This window comes from Prionailurus viverrinus, chromosome A1, assembly GCF_022837055.1.
Source record: "Prionailurus viverrinus isolate Anna chromosome A1, UM_Priviv_1.0, whole genome shotgun sequence".
Lineage (NCBI taxonomy): Eukaryota > Metazoa > Chordata > Mammalia > Carnivora > Felidae > Prionailurus > Prionailurus viverrinus.
In genome coordinates this window covers 57560808-57577927 of record NC_062561.1, presented here as the reverse complement: position 1 = coordinate 57577927, position 17120 = coordinate 57560808, and the positions used below count along the sequence as shown (strand labels likewise).

The window sequence follows — 17120 nt, the reverse complement described above, 5'->3', positions numbered from 1 at the left end:
AAATAGTTTACCTATAAGCACACCCTTACAAACTAGCAAAAGTATTATTACCCATTTTGTTTTGGACACCATAATACTCAGGAGCAAATGCATAACCAAATTAAAATGGCTCTGAGGACCTTACAGTTCTGCAGGTTAGGTCCTGATGGCCTTTTCCAACTCATTTTCTCCCTAAGAATATGTCTATACTTTGCTATTGTATTGTATATATTTTCTGTAAACTACCACAAATCCTTTGTGGAACCAGACATGCTATTAATTAATTGCTTAATTCTGTGCAGCTGCACTGTGCCAGGCCCTCTGCCAGATGCTGGAGATACAAAGATAAACATGACACAATCCCTTTTTTTCAAGGAGTTAAAAATCTAGCCAAAGTGGATCCCATTTTTACGGTACTTTGAAATATAGCAAGCTCTTCCACATTATAATATTTGATATACACACATGGGAAATTTAAAAAGTGCATTAGAAGTATGTTTACTCTTCCTGGGCACTGAACTGCAACAATTATTTTGTTCAATAATAGATCCACTGGGAGTATGTAGCTAATGTGTGAAAATTCAAATCTGAATAGATGTGTTATCCTGGGAGAATAACTAGAATTTTGGTGAAACCCCTTTTGATTCTGTACTGTTATTGGATTTTGATTTTCATGAAGCAAAATACTTCCATCATTACCAAATCTGAGAATCTAATATTTATATTGTAGATAATACCAATTGTAGACTACTGCATTGCTTCAGAAACAAAATGAAAAGAATCCACAGCCAAAGATCAGAGTGAAATGATAACATATTAAGAAAAACCTCTAATTTGTTTATATTTTTAAGTCTTTAAGAATTTTAAATATGTAAAATAAAATGATTTGATGACCATTTACTAAATATTAGTCATTTTTTTGATAATGTAAATATTTTATTTTGTCTTACCATGCAAAATAGAAGCCAGCCAATTACATATCCTACTGCTATCCATGGTTTTGTGCTTTATCTGGCTGCCTTTGAAAAATAGATTTAAGAGCTCCTGGATGGCTCAATTGGTTGAATGCCTACCTCTTGATCTTGGCTCAGGTCATGATCCCAGGGTCTTTAGATCAAGCCCTGCATGAGCTTCCCACTGAGCATGGAGCCTGCTTGGAATATTCTCTCTCTCTCTCTTTCTCTCTCTCTCTCTCTTTCTCTCTCTCTTTTTCTCTGTCTTTCTGTCTCTCTCAAAAATAAATAGAATAAAATAAAATAGATTTGAAAACAAGGCTATTTATTCTGCTTTGGTTTACTACCCTCCTTTTCCTCCCATTGTTGAGGAAGAGAGTCACATTCCAGGGTAGTGGTTTTTCCATCCTTGAGGATGGCCAAAGCATCACACTTGACACCGGATGATTAACACTGACAGCAGGGAAGAGTAGTGCAGCAAACCATTTGCCCAAAACATGTGTGCTGATACTAGTTGTAATAAGACTAAAATGAAAAAAGAAAAAAAATCTCTTTTTTACCTAGACTGGGAGAGCAATTTCAACATGTGTTTTGATTGACATGCTTGCAGATGTTTAAGTACTGTGAAGCAAACTATAATTTATGGAAACCAGATTTTGCATCCAGTTGATTTCCCTTAGAAACATTTCACTGAGATATGACATTTGATTTTGATTTTTCAAGACCACCTCAGAGACAAAATGTTATGTGCTATCTCCTAATGCTATTAACATATTTTTGTGTGCCTGTAGTGACTACTTCAGCAAATCTTCCTTCAGGAATACCAGGAATTATAAATATGTTACTAAACTAATGGTAAAAATCTGGGAACAGACCATCCATTTTCAGTGGCAATGATCACCCACAAGGGGGGAAATTGGTTTGAAATGGCAGAATATTAGATATTGAGTAGTTGTAGACATGTAGGACATGCATGATATATAGTATATCTTTTATGAACATTTTAGGGGAGCAGGAATAGGGGAAAAAGAAGTCTAAAAAAGCTCTTGGTATGGGAAATGATAATGGAAAAAATTAAAAGTTTAAGAAACAATGGTATAAACCTAGTCATTTAGGGTTTGAAGCCACATACTGGTTTACCTAAAACTAAATTTATCAAGCAAAAGGCAAAATTTTGCTGAACTGGAAAATTACAAATAAAATAGTATTAATACTTCAGTAAGTAAACATCTTCTAGAGAATTCCTTAATGATGTTCTTTTAATATAAGAGAACTGAAATACAGTTATGACAATTTCAAATATGATTATAATTATTTCTAGATTAAAATAAGTATATGAAGGATTAAAAGTATGAGAAAAGTTACAGGTTTTTAATGTCTTGTGTTCTAATATATTTATTTCCAATTTCAAAAGGGGTAGAATATTTAATAACTATCAATAAAATATTTTCAAATCAATCTAGTAAAAATTATGGAAGAGCATATTAAAATAATATCTCTTCTTAAACAGTTCCAAAGATGAAAAGCATTAAAGTATAATGAAATTTTTACTGTGTATTTGTTTTAATTCTTCTTTCCACTTAGTTTTTAAGTTAAGGTAACAATATTTATAATTTGTGGAAGCCATATTCTTCAAAAACAATTATTTTTCTGCAGGTTGTATGCTAACAAATAATTCAAAGTAGTGAAATTCATAAATTAACAAATAAGCTAACCAATTAAACTAAATCCAAACTAAAATCAAGCAATGTGAAGTCAATTATAGTGATATATAAAAATCCATGGCTGTGCACAAAGGCATTTTAGAAACTTACTGTGAAATAAACTTTTGCTAAATTTGCCCCTTTAATTAAAACCTATTATGTAAAAAAAATATTTAAGAAAACAACGATTTACTGTATGAGTTTTAAAATGCAAATTTAGTATCTAACACAATCATTTTTAACATAGCTTTTTAACTAGTAAGTTTTTTTATTTAAAATTTTTCATTATATTTGAAATAATATTTGCAGATATATTTCTTAGGCCAGTAAATGGATTTTTAGCATGATAATTTCAAGCTGTAATATACTGAAAAGAGGAGGAGTAAACTAAAAAGATAAGAAAGGCAGGCAGAAAATATTTATTATAATGTCATAGAAGAATAGAAATTGCCCATTATTGGGGCACCTGGGTGGTTCAGTCAGTTAAGCCTCCAACTTTGGCTCAGGTCCTGGTCTCACAGTTTGTGAGTTTGAGCCCCACGTCAGGCTCTGTGCTGACAGCTCAGAGCCTGGAGCCTGCTTCAGATTCTGTGTCTCCCTCTCTCTCTGCCCCTCCCCTCACACTCTGTCTCTCTCTCTTTCAAAAATAAACATTAAATTTTTTTAAGTTTAAAAAGAAATAAATTGTTACTATGTAGCAGAATCTTATGTTCTCAAAAATAAGTTTTCCAATAAAGTTTTTCAATAAAGAAAAACAAATGATGATAAGATTTAGTCGCTTTTCCAAAAATCATACTAATGGGAAAATACCAACTTGAGATAGAAAACCACGCTTGAAAAAAAAATATATATGCATGTGTACCTATATATGTGTGTATATATGTACATGTACATATGTTTGTTTATTAACTTATGTAAATCACCTACCAGATATGACATCACTTCCTCAGCTTCATGATAGTTTTAGAGGACAAAGCTTTTGGACAAAGCAAAATATTCTGGGAAAGGGAAACCTCACTGTGCTTTAGATACAAATTTCAGCTTGAAATAATTGGAAACTGAGTATAAGCATTGTATGTTTAATAAATGGCTATAATAGAGGTGCTTGTTCAAGAAGAAACAGGAATGTAGCTAGTTAGCCTAACTTCAGGGACACAGTAAAATGAGAAATGATAACAAAAGTCCCTCAAGGGAATTACTCAAGCCATGCAATCTAACTGCCAACATCAGCTTACTTTCCAGGATGCTCCTGGAGATATAACAAGTAGATATATGACTGTACAGCAACAAAGTTAAAACTGAGCAGATAACTGGGCATAAAGGCCTTATTTCTCAGTGCCACCTTCAAAGTGACACTGTGGGTTTTCAAACAATTACAAAATTTGAATTTGTGTTCTGCTGTGTCTGTACTACAATATTCAGAAACCCTGAACCATCATTATCTCAGAAGTAGCCCCGAATTATCTTTGATAAACTAGCATTAGAAAAAGGATTGGTAAAATTTGGGGGTGAGGGGAAACAACCAACATAAACCAGGACTTTCCTGGGAAAACATGGATGTAAAGTGGGTCACCTTACTCCCACTCAGATCAGTCAGATTTCCTGATTTACTCAAGCAGAGAAGCCATTTAGAAAAAGGTAACTGGGTGGCTCCCAGAATCTCTGGAAAGATCAGAGAACCAGGTTGGGTACATGGACAGGAGCAAAAGTTGCCCCATAATCAAAATGGTTGAAGTTAGGCCATAACATTCCTCTGCTGAGGATGGTGCTGCCAGCACTGGAACCAGCAGCAAAACGCTTTCAACAACTCCCGTCTCAGCCCTGGACCCTGAGAAGTCCCCTGCCACAGTTGTGTTGGATATTCTCATTGCTGCCGTTGCTACCATGGCCAGAGATAATCCTTCTGTTTCCTTTGCCACATGTCACTAAGTCTAATTTCAAAATCCAGACACATGAGCCAAGTCATATGATCTGCCCTAGCCACCAGAAGAACTGGGAAAATGGGTGTCTAATGTTTTACCATTTATGATATTATATGTGGTTTATCTCCAAATAAGACTTAAAAGGTGGGAAATTGACTGCTATTAGGGTCGGAGTAAGAGATTCTCCCATAAGCCCGGTGTACTACAAAGTATGATTTCCTGAGTTTGATGCCAAAGCCCATGCTATTTTCACTGCTCTAGGCAACTGCTCATGTGAGATAATGATTTTTCACAGCCTAATAGTTACCATAAATGTTAAGAACTGCCAATTCCAACTGATTAGAAAATAACATGTTTTCTAGTTTAATAAATAATATTTAATTCTTTTTTCTTGGGCGATTTAAATGCCCTATAAGATTTCCATTCTCTATAATATCGAAACCGAAATTAGTTACTAGTATATAGTGCTTGTGGACAAATCTAAGAGATGGTGTTGACCTTTTTCATCAGCTGATTAGCCACTAGCCTCTGCATGATGTAATGTAATGGTCATCACAACAAGGCATCCACCTCTGTTAAATGCATCTCTACCTGGCCTGCAATAGTGCATGTAATTCTACCTTTAGACATTTATTTCTCTAGATCAAGACATTGTATATTTAAGAATCAAAAGTGAAAATGTAAGTGGCAGCTTTGTCCATCTTGCAGTTTTTGCATTCTGGTGTTTTGCATACAGTGGGTTCTTTTATGATTTATTGTGCATACAGTGTATATACATGTTTGTGTATGGCTAGTGTACATGTGTGTGTGTAAAAGGAAATAAATAATTTTAACACTTTGTTTTTGAAAACTGATGAAAAAGAATGTGGGTATAATACATTTTTAAATGGTACATAATCTTGCCATCATATGAACACTTGAAAGACAGTCAAATTTTGTCCTGAAATAAGTCCCAAGGAAGACATAGTAATGTATATAACAAAATAATAATGAGTGGGACAAAGAGAAAGGTAAAGAAAGAAAATATTGAAAGAAAATAGGGGGCAAAAGACAACTTAGCATCTTTAAGATTTTGCCATAGCTCTGAAAAAAAACAGAATAGCAAATAATATTTTTGTATTCATACATTTGTTTTGTTTTCACACCTTTTAGAAATCCAGTCAATAACCTGAAAAGTTAACCTCACTGGGTCTATAGGCTTTCATGATCTTTTATATTCACAACAGCTAATTTCATAATCCACTTCCTCTTGCAAAAGCAGCAACGTGTCCCCATCATTAGCATCATCACCCATTCATTGGTTGTCAACTAAGTCCATGGTGCTATACTCCTCTTATGGGATATACAAAATGTAGGTTAGAAACTCATTTTCTAGAGGAAAAAAATTCATAAATACATGCATGATAATACAAGAAAAAATGTATAAAGTGCACATAATGCATGGAAAACATGAAACCTAAAAATGTACCTAAAAAATTCACAGATCATATCACTTCCCCAGGTAACTAGTTTGTGAATTAATCCTGTCTCTGAACTTCTAACTCTTGTGATCTGTCCTATTCAATACTAACTTGCCTACTGCCTTATTTCACCGGTAGAGAATACATCTCACATATTATGTGCCCATTGCTCTGCTAGATGACTGGTATAAAAATATAAAAGAATTTTATTCTTTCAAGAATATTACATTTTAGTGAGGAATCAATGCCACAAACAAATAATTTTTTTTTAATACACAATTTATTAGTTATTTTACTGAATACATTAAGCTGAAATGTCCTGAGATGCATAGATAGCTTGGTCTGGAAAGTCACAGAAGTGATTTTAAGCTGAACCATATCTTAATACTTAAACAGGAATGAAGAAGGCAAACAATGTACTCAATAGATAATCATAAATTGAAAATTATTTGCTTAAGTAAATAGATCAGCTTGGCTTCACTTTAAAAGTACTGAACTGATTGGAAAATATTTTAAATAATAACAAATAGTGTTGGCAGGGGTTTAAGGAAATAGCAAATCTCATCTACCATGGATAGAATATAAATTGGCAAAATTTTTGTGTAGGCAACTTGTCAGTTTGTATCAAAAGTCTTAATATTATTCCTACACTTTGACCTGGCAATTCTACTTCTAGGAATCTATAATAAGAAGATAAATAATGATGTTCATAGTGATTTGAACACAAGGTTGTTCTTTGCAGAATTATTTATAAGAGCAAAAATTTTAGTAAGAACTAAATATCCAACAATGTGAAATTAATTCAATTAATTATTCTATGCTGTACAAAGGAATTCAGCCTCTAATGTAATATATAAAATATAAAATATAAAATATAAAATATAATATAATATAATATAATATAATATAATATAATGACGGATGATTGTTGTTTAATAACAAGGAATGTGAACAATGTTCACAAATAAATGTTAAGTGCAAAAAGTGTATTGCAAAATATATGTGCGGATGTTTTTACTAATTTCTGGGTGCTGGAATGCAGTAGATATTATGTTATATTTTTGCTGTTGTTTTCAGTGTTTTCCAAAAGCTCTACTAGTAACATGTATTGCTTTATCTTAAAAATGTAATATGTAATTTGTACGTAACACAGAATTCCTTTTCTGTGAGTAATTATCTGCAGTATCTTACAAATTTTTAAAAGTAAAATAAGTTCTGTTAAAAACAAAACAACAGGCCTAAGATGGAGTTGCTTATGCTAAGCCCCACATCACCAAACTAATAATTCATTTTGGCTCTCCCAGAAGTAGAATATTAAATCAGCATGAGTGAGGTAATCAGCTCTAAGAACTCGTTCCATGCTCTGAAGAAAAGTGACCTTGCCACAACCACTCTGATTTTTGCTAGTATAACTTTCTTGTTCATGCTTGCCTTCTGCCTACAAAAGTCTTTTTCATTTTGGACAGCTCTTTGGAGCACTTCACTATCTGCTAGATAGAAAGCTGCCCAATTCATGAATCATTGAGTAAAGCCAATAAAATCTTTAAATTTTATTCAGTTGAATTTTGTGTTTTAACAGTTCTTAATAGTTATATACTTAGGCACCCATTAATATAAACAATTGGAGGAATATATGTTCTTACTTCATGGTATTATAGTACAGAATACAGTGTAGCACAGTTGACCCTTGAACAAAATAGGTTTGATAGATACAGCACAATACTATAAATGTATTTTATCCTCTTTATGATCTTCTTAATAATATTTTCTTTTCTCTAGCTTACTTTACCATCAGATACAGTATATAATCATATACAAAATATATGTTAACTGACCATTTATGTTATTGGTAAGCCTTCTTGTCAACAGTAGACTATTAACAGTTAAATTTTGGGAGAGTAAAAAGTTATACATGGATCTTCAACTGTACAAGGGGTTGTTCAAGAGACAATTGTATACACCTAAGTCAACTGTTACCCTTTCCAGGCAAACATTTGGTTGTGTGATCTATGTTAAATTTTTAAAAATAATTGATTAGCATTTCCCTTCATATAAATTATGTTTTTCATCAGTGTCCTCTCCAATATGTCCAAAATAGTGATTCACATGAGTTTTATTAGACAATGAGACTTTATGAGAACATCAGTTCCACTTGAAAATGGCCAAACATGTGACTCAAAGCAGCTTAAAATTTAAAGTAATATGAACATGACAAAAGGATATGTCAAGTCACAAGTAAAAATGTAAAAGTATTTTTATGTGTCCTACTTAGTTTACTGTTTATTTCATTATAAATAAAAGCTACATTTTGAAAAGCAACTATAAAAAATAATGTAAAAATATCTTTTATGGTTTTGCCTTCAGAAGTCATGTAATGTGATAATTATCTTGGTATTCCACTCCTAGAAAATTATTTACAAACATAAAAAGAAACTATAGAGAAATAGAGGGAAATCTTACATCCTAAGCATATTAGTTTATAGGTATAATTGATTTATGTTCTCATTTCTTAGTTTACAATTTGTATTACAGAAGAAAGAATTCCAACAACTCCTTTATCTTGTGAAATAGCAAGGATAGTAGTAGATTAAAGTCAGCACCAGTGAATTCTATTCTACAGTGGTTATTACATTTATTCTTGGTTTGAAGGCCAAGTGAATATGCAAATACATTAATAAAATATCCCAACTCCAAATGTAAAAAGTCTAAGGAGGCAAGAGACATTCGGATTTTTCTGAAATCACTTTTAAAGATTTTGGAATCAGGAAAAAAAGCATGAAGGGACCAAAAATTCCACAAACTTCAATGAATTAATTTGCTAGTAAGGAAATTGACCCATGGAGAGCTTACCTGAAGTAACAGATTTAGAGCAAATAAGGACTTACAAGTAGGAATAAAAGTTTAGCTCATGAGGGTGTAGTTTTGTTAACTCTGGCAAAGTCAGCTGGTATTATTCAATCTTGGTAGATTACTCAATACTCCTCAGTTTTGGTTTAAGCATCTATAAAATAGAATAACAATATTAAATTCACTATACACAAGTTTTCAGTAGTTTCCTCTGGAATAAAAATCATGGATGAGAGAAGACTAAAGATGGACTTCCTATATATAATTTTGTATTTCTTAAATAAAAATGTATTTCTTTAAAATTAAAAATCAGAGGCACCTGGGTGGCTCAGTCGGTTAAGCGGCCTACTTCGGCTGAGGTCATGATTTTGCGGTCCGTGAGTTCAAGCCCCGCGTTGGGCTCTGTGCTGGCAGCTCAGAGCCTGGAGACTGTTTCAGATTCTGTGTCTCCCTCTCTCTGACCCTCCCCCGTTCATGCTCTGTCTCTCTCTGTCTCAAAAATAAATAAACATTAAGAAAATTTTTTTAATTAAAAATCAAAACTGAATAATTTTAAAATTATTGTGCTGAATAAACTAAATATCTTAAGATATTTAATATTTTAAATTAATATTTGTTATATATTCTATTCTTCCATCTTAAATATGCAGTACACATATGCATGGAAACATCTGGAAATTTGATGCCACTTGGGGAAATAGATAATAAACTGACAACTCTATTTTTAATCATAAGGATTTTGTGATATGTATATCTAGCTTTTGTTACTTAAGAGATGAACCTGTTGAAGAAGAATAAGAAAACATGAACTTTTAATGATACAATTGAAATCCTTCTAGCCACAGCCCAGAAACAAAACTATAGCCCTGAGCAAATATTATCAGTTCTCATCATCATCTGGAGTATCCTTTATCTCAGGCTCCTGAGATCATCTGTTATGAGAGAAAAAGCAATTGAAGTAGTTCACTTGAACTGAAATAGATACAGTAGAACCCTTTTAAAAAGAGTTCATGCCTAAGAAATGTTCCCCTAAGGCATTAGAAATGTTTAGATTGCATACACATTGCCATATTTTTTTTTATTTCCCACCAAGAAATTTACTGTTGTACTTGAAAAGTTAATCTTTGGAGGGATGGGAGTGCTTTCCTGGACTGATTTATTTCTCTGAAATGAATTTTTAGGAAAATAATATTTTTAAGAAAAAAATTTTGGCTAATTAATGAGGGTGCATTTTCAAAGGAACTACATGCGTGTATCTGTGTTGTTAGCTTGCAACTTTGTATTGAATATCTTCATCTAGGTAATATTACCTAATATTTTCTTCTGATTTGGTTGCTCATCTGACACTACCACACACCTTTTCTTAGAGTACAGACGTAATAAACTATTTGAGGAGGGTAACTCCCCCCCTCAAATTGTAATGTGTCTAAGTAGGAAAACCCTGATTGTAAATTTTCTAATGTGACTGGTGCTTTGAGAGGCAAGAAGCAATCAAGGAAGAGAGAGAGAATTTAATGGGTGGGGGAGGGGTGAAATGTGAATATCAATTGCTTGCTACCTCAATTCTGTTCATTTGAAATCAACTGAAATATGTTCTTTCGGTCTCTTCATATAAAGAGTTTATTCAGCAAGTTGAATAAACAAGTAACTAATTAAGTGAAAAAGTGTGATTTTTAGATGATTACCATCAATACTTTTCTTCCTAAACAGACAGTATTTTTCTGTCTCCCCTTCAGAGCCTACTTACCCCTATCAATCACAGACACTGAAAGAGGCTGCCTTTCACAGGGTGTTTTCTGGGGCTAAGAAGTTTCAGACCTGAGTCTTATTACAAAGATACAGAAATATCCTTCCCTTCAGTATAACTCCTCCAGCACTTCTGCAGCTCTACTGCATAGCATTTTTTCAGTGAAATGGTTTCAGATTAAGCGTTTTTTCTTTCTACATGTGGTAATGGGTTAAATTAAATAGGAAGGGAATTGTTTTAGAAGTGTAATAGGTTGTCTAAAAAAAGGCCTCCCCTCTCAGTCTCTCTCTCTCTCTCTCTCTGTCTCTCTCTCTCTCTCACACACACACACACACACACACACACACACGTGCACACACACACACACACACTGAACCTTCATCCATGCTCTCTGGCTGAATTTCACCAGAAGACAATACATTTGATTATATGAAAATATTATCTATAGATACGAAAACTGCCTCCCCCAAAGAGTTAGCTTCTGGACCCAAGAAAAAATGTTCCTCTACACTTCTCTGAATTTCCCTATCTCTAGTCCTTCCCGGAATTCTTTAGCTCTCCAGTCTTTTCAAAATGCACGCATTCCTTCAATATTGGATCTTTTATTCAGATTATTAGCAGGCATATTAACAGCTATTCAATTGCATAACACATAGTTGAAAGGGAAACTGATGTAAACATATTTCTACTTCGACTGAAGAAAGGGCATCATCATCATCATCATCACCATCATGTCCTGTAAATTCAAACCCTAAAATGTGCACAATTTTAAAAATGCATTCACTGAAAAGGTTTTGACGCTAATAAGAAAAGTCAGCAGAACAGCTGACAAGCAGCAGTCTCTCACCATTTCTCACCTCTCCGGTGTTTGTAGAACTTGGTTTTTATAAGCTCCATCTAAGTTTGAGGAACTGGAGATTCCTTCTCTGAGAAAAGCCCTAGCCAAGCTCCACTAGCACCAGTGACCCAGAGAAGAGAAACTGCTAGCTACCTGCAGAGAAGCTTCGAACAGGGCCTTAGAGACCGGCGATTTCTCTCTCTCTCTCTCTCTCTCTCTCTCTCTCTCTCCCCACTCCCCCTCTCTCTCCCTCAAAATGCAACTGGTTATTTACTTGTATGCGTTTTAAAATCGTCCGTTCAAATTCGGAAACTTTGTGAGTGTGTCTGAGTGAGTGACTGCGTGCGTGCGTGCGTGTGTGTGTGTGTGTGTGTGTGTGTGTGTGGTGCGCGTGCCAGTCTGCCAGTGGGTTTTTAAGAGCACTCACGAATCATATTGGGATTTTTTCCTGCTCCCTCCCTCCTTTTCCGGTTCTCTGTGAAAGCTTTCGGGTCTGGAATCAAAGACGCAAGCAGGCATTGTATTTTCACCCTGCAGACTTAAATAACATTCAAGAAATATCATCAGAGAAACCTAACTCTCAACAACCAAATTGACTAAAATTCTATACCAAGTTTAAAAAAGAAAAAGTATGTGCGTAAATTATATCCATGCAACAAAAAATTCATACCCAAGTATATTATTTAAAAAAAATATATGATACGATTATATGTTCCAAATAATCACTTTAAACATAGCCAAAAAAAAAAAAAAAAGGTTTCAAAGACATCAAATAGCATAAAACATTGTACTGCAGAGACGGAAGAAATGCATTTAAAGCACCGATGAAAATGGCGTGCAGTATAATTACCTCAAATTGCTGTTCGCTTGACACCCTGACACTAATTTTATTCAAGCCATTGGGAAATAAATGTTTTAAAAGCACTCCTTTCCAAACGCTGGAGCCAGTGGGGGCTGTGAGGTCATTAAGGAAAGGAAAGGGTAAAGTTTTCAGCACGCAAAAAAGAATTAAATAATCCATTTAAAATAAGCGTCTATCTGGATCGACAGCCTTTAATGCCCACATTTTTAACGCTTGCCCTGTACGTGGATTGATTTTTTTTTTCCTTCAGCATTCCCTCACCAGATGGATTTTTGCTACTGCAGATCAGCAGAGGGTGTCAGATCTTTCAGAGTGCACCAGGCTGGAACAAGCAGAGCTTCTTAGCAACTCTCTTCTACCCCCTCCCCATTCTCGCGCTCTCTCCCTCCCTCAGACAACTCGCCCCCCGCCCTCCGCCCCCTCCACGTAATTCCGAAAGAGCAGAATAAAGAGGAGAAAAAGAAAAGAAGAGCTAGTAACCGAGAGCTGGAGCCCAGAAAAAACGGCTGAAGAGGACCGAAAGGGAGGAAAGGAAAAGGATGGACAGCCACAAAACGCAGCGATTGCGGAAATTTTCCAGCGCCATTGGCTCGGCAGCGTGAGTCCTTTCGGTCGGGCGTGATTTCAGCACCGGGGGGACTGGACAGCACCTCGGGGGGACTTCTGGGCAACCTGCAACCACAGCAAGAACTCCATCAGCCGCCTCAGCTACAGAAGCCGCCGAAAACCCTGCTTTGTATCAGAGAGGCAAGGTCAGTCCGACGCACAGCCATGCACAGGCAGTGCGCCTGTACTACGCTGCAAACCCTCTGCTTGTTTCTCTAACATGCACTTGCTTCTAATTACTAGCATTGTTCCCTTCCTGATTAGTGAGGACCACTAGATCAGATTCTGTAAGGGTGTATTTTTAATTTATATGTATATATTTAACTTCTTTTGGTAATTTTTAAAGGGTTGAGGGAGAGTGGGGTTATTTTTTCTACTTTTCTTTCTTTCTCTTTCTTCTTCTTCTTCTTCTTCTTCTTCTTCTTCTTCTTGTTTCTTTTTGTTTCTTTTTTGCTTGCCTTGCACTACGTGCCTGGATAGTTTGTGGATATAATTATTGACTGGCGCCTGGGTTGTTGCAGTGCGGGGGGGTTAGGGAGGAAGGAATCCACCCCCACCCCCCCAAACCCTTTTCTTCTCCTTCCCTGGGTTCGGACATTGGAGCACTAAATGAACTTGAATTGTGTCTGTGGCGAGCAGGATGGTCGCTGTTACTTTGTGATGAGATCGGGAATGAATTGCTCGCTTTAAAAATGCTGCTTTGGATTCTGTTGCTGGAGACGTCTCTTTGTTTTGCCGCTGGAAACGTTACAGGGGACGTTTGTAAAGAGAAGATCTGTTCCTGCAATGAGATAGAAGGGGACCTGCACGTAGACTGTGAAAAAAAGGGCTTTACAAGTCTGCAGCGTTTCACCGCCCCGACTTCCCAGTTTTACCATCTATTTCTGCATGGTAATTCCCTCACTCGACTTTTCCCTAATGAGTTTGCTAACTTTTATAATGCGGTTAGTTTGCACATGGAAAACAATGGCTTGCATGAAATCGTTCCTGGGGCTTTTCTGGGGCTGCAGCTGGTGAAAAGGCTGCACATCAACAACAACAAGATCAAATCTTTTCGAAAGCAGACTTTTCTGGGTCTGGACGATCTGGAATACCTCCAGGCCGATTTTAATTTATTACGGGATATAGACCCGGGGGCCTTCCAGGACTTGAACAAGCTGGAGGTACTCATTTTAAATGACAATCTCATCAGCACCCTACCTGCCAACGTGTTCCAGTATGTGCCCATCACCCACCTCGACCTCCGGGGAAACAGGCTGAAAACGCTGCCCTATGAGGAGGTCTTGGAGCAAATCCCTGGCATTGCTGAGATCCTGCTAGAGGATAACCCGTGGGACTGCACCTGTGATCTCCTCTCCCTGAAAGAATGGCTGGAAAACATTCCCAAAAATGCTCTGATCGGCCGAGTTGTCTGTGAAGCCCCCACCAGACTGCAGGGGAAAGACCTCAATGAAACCACAGAACAGGACTTGTGTCCTTTGAAAAACAGAGTGGATTCCAGTCTCCCGGCGCCCCCTGCCCAAGAAGAGACCTTCGCTCCTGGCCCCCTGCCAACTCCTTTCAAGACAAATGGGCAAGAGGATCATGCCACCCCAGGGTCTGCTCCAAATGGAGGTACAAAGATCCCAGGCAACTGGCAGATCAAAATAAGACCCACTGCTGCGATAGCGACCGGCGGCGCCAGAAACAAGCCCCAAACCAATGGCTTGCCTTGCCCTGGGGGCTGCAGCTGCGACCACATCCCAGGGTCGGGTTTAAAGATGAACTGCAACAACCGGAACGTGAGCAGCTTGGCTGATTTGAAGCCCAAGCTTTCCAATGTGCAGGAGCTTTTCCTTCGAGATAACAAGATACATAGCATCCGAAAATCGCACTTTGTGGATTACAAGAATCTCATTCTGTTAGACCTCGGCAACAACAACATTGCCACCGTAGAGAACAACACTTTTAAGAACCTTTTGGACCTCAGGTGGCTGTATATGGATAGCAATTACCTGGACACGCTGTCCCGGGAGAAATTCGCCGGGCTGCAAAACCTCGAGTACCTGAACGTGGAGTACAATGCAATCCAGCTCATCCTTCCTGGCACCTTCAATGCCATGCCCAAACTAAGGATCCTCATTCTCAACAACAACTTGCTGAGGTCCCTGCCCGTGGACGTGTTCGCTGGGGTCTCACTCTCTAAGCTTAGTCTGCACAACAATTATTTCATGTACCTTCCAGTGGCAGGGGTACTGGACCAGTTAACCTCCATCATCCAGATAGACCTGCACGGAAACCCTTGGGAGTGCTCCTGCACCATTGTGCCTTTTAAGCAATGGGCAGAACGCCTGGGTTCCGAAGTGCTGATGAGCGACCTCAAGTGTGAGACGCCGGTGAACTTCTTTAGGAAGGATTTCATGCTCCTCTCCAATGACGAGATCTGCCCCCAGCTGTACGCGAGGATCTCGCCCACGCTAACTTCGCACAGTAAAAACAGCACTGGGTTGGCGGAGACCGGGACGCACTCCAACTCCTATCTAGACACCAGCAGGGTGTCCATCTCGGTGTTGGTCCCGGGACTGCTGCTGGTGTTTGTCACCTCCGCCTTCACTGTAGTGGGCATGCTCGTGTTTATCCTGAGGAATAGAAAACGATCTAAGAGAAGGGACGCCAACTCCTCGGCGTCCGAAATTAATTCCCTACAGACAGTCTGTGACTCTTCCTACTGGCACAATGGGCCTTACAACGCAGATGGGGCCCACAGAGTATATGACTGTGGCTCCCACTCACTCTCAGACTAAGACCCCAACCCGGGTAGAGCAGGGGAGCGGGAAGGCGATGCGCCCCCTCCCCCCCCCCACCCCACCCCACCAATCCCCTACCCGGCTGGCATCCCAGGGGTCAGAGGAGCCCAGACCCAAGTCCAGCGCGCCCCAAGGCTTTATGGACATAAGTAAATAAATAACTGTGAACTCGCTCCGCTGAGAGGGTTTGACCCCTTAGCTCCCTTCTGGAAACAAAGAGCAGACTGTGGTGAGCTGGGAGAGCGCTGCCAAATCGCTCTTTGCAGCGAGCTCCTTTTGATAAAACCCAGCAGGGGCCCTGCTCAAAGAACTAGCCCTCTGCGTTGGGGCTGACCGGGATGTCTGCTGCGGTCCTATACATATATACGTGTACCCCACATCTATATAGAGAGATAGATATCTATTTTTCCCCCTGTGGATTAGCCCCGTGAGGAGGGGGGGGCGTGATGGCTCCCTGTTGGCTATGCAGGGACGGGCAGTTGCACGAAGGCATGAATGTATTGTAAATAAATAACTTTGACTTCTGACAAAAACAAAAAGTGCTGCATGGCTCGCATGGAATCCACGCGCTCCAGGGACGCTGCCCTCCTCGGCGACTGGAGACGGCGTCACGTTCACAGCACCCACCCTCTTACCTGATAAGTCCCATCGTATCAAACTTTCTATAAACAAAACACAGTATAATCAGAAAGTGCCATTTCACCATTATTTGTGATCGGTAGGCAGTTCAGAGCGTACGTACGTTTACTGTGGAAAAAAAAATGTAAAGGTTTTATTTAAGACATTTGCATGGCTAATCATCGGTCCATTTTATGAGTTAAAAATGTATTTTGTTGAGCGGAGTTTTTAGGGGTTGTTTTGGGTTCTTTCTTTTATTTTGATGGTGATGTTTTAATTTTTTTTTTGAGGGGGAATATTTTTCTATACATATCCAATAATGCCTTTCATCTGAATGTAAAATAAGTACCCATGATTTCTATTATAGTATCAGTGTAATTATTAAAAAAAAAGATTTTGAGGCAGTTAAGCATGACCAATTAATGTCATTCTAGTGCTTAGGCTGCGATCTTATGGTAGCAATTCTGTGCTGGTGTAAATCTTACTTATAAAGTAGGAAAAAAGAACCGAGGAAGCACGTGAAACTTACTAATTCTATTCGAGGATTTTATAATGGCATATTTTTTCAGTATTAAAGTGAAAATGTTTTCAACTCTGGGTCCTTACATTTTTCCAGCTTCATGTTTGCAACTGGTAAATTGGATTTGCGGTGGAAGGGACCGGGGAGGGGGACGGTTGGGGGTGGATCCCTTCTAGAACTACATCAAGGCTCTTTCAGCGTTTTACTTAGCTTTTCATCCTTTACGTAGCTCCCCTCCTCCTCCATCCGCACCCGGGCGTTTTCCAGCTCTCCCCAGTC

General features: G+C 37.9%; 1 protein-coding gene across 1 annotated transcript; it reads left to right on the top strand.

Annotated features, from left to right (window-relative positions):
- Positions 1–13056: 13056 nt before the first annotated feature.
- On the top strand, positions 13057–15880 carry SLITRK1 (SLIT and NTRK like family member 1). Its single transcript, XM_047868099.1, has 2 exons — positions 13057–13063; positions 13557–15880. The coding sequence occupies exon 2, from the start codon at positions 13610–13612 to the stop codon at positions 15698–15700; it is 2091 nt and encodes a 696-aa protein (XP_047724055.1). The 5' UTR covers positions 13057–13063; positions 13557–13609; the 3' UTR covers positions 15701–15880.
- The last annotated feature ends 1240 nt before the right edge of the window (positions 15881–17120 follow it).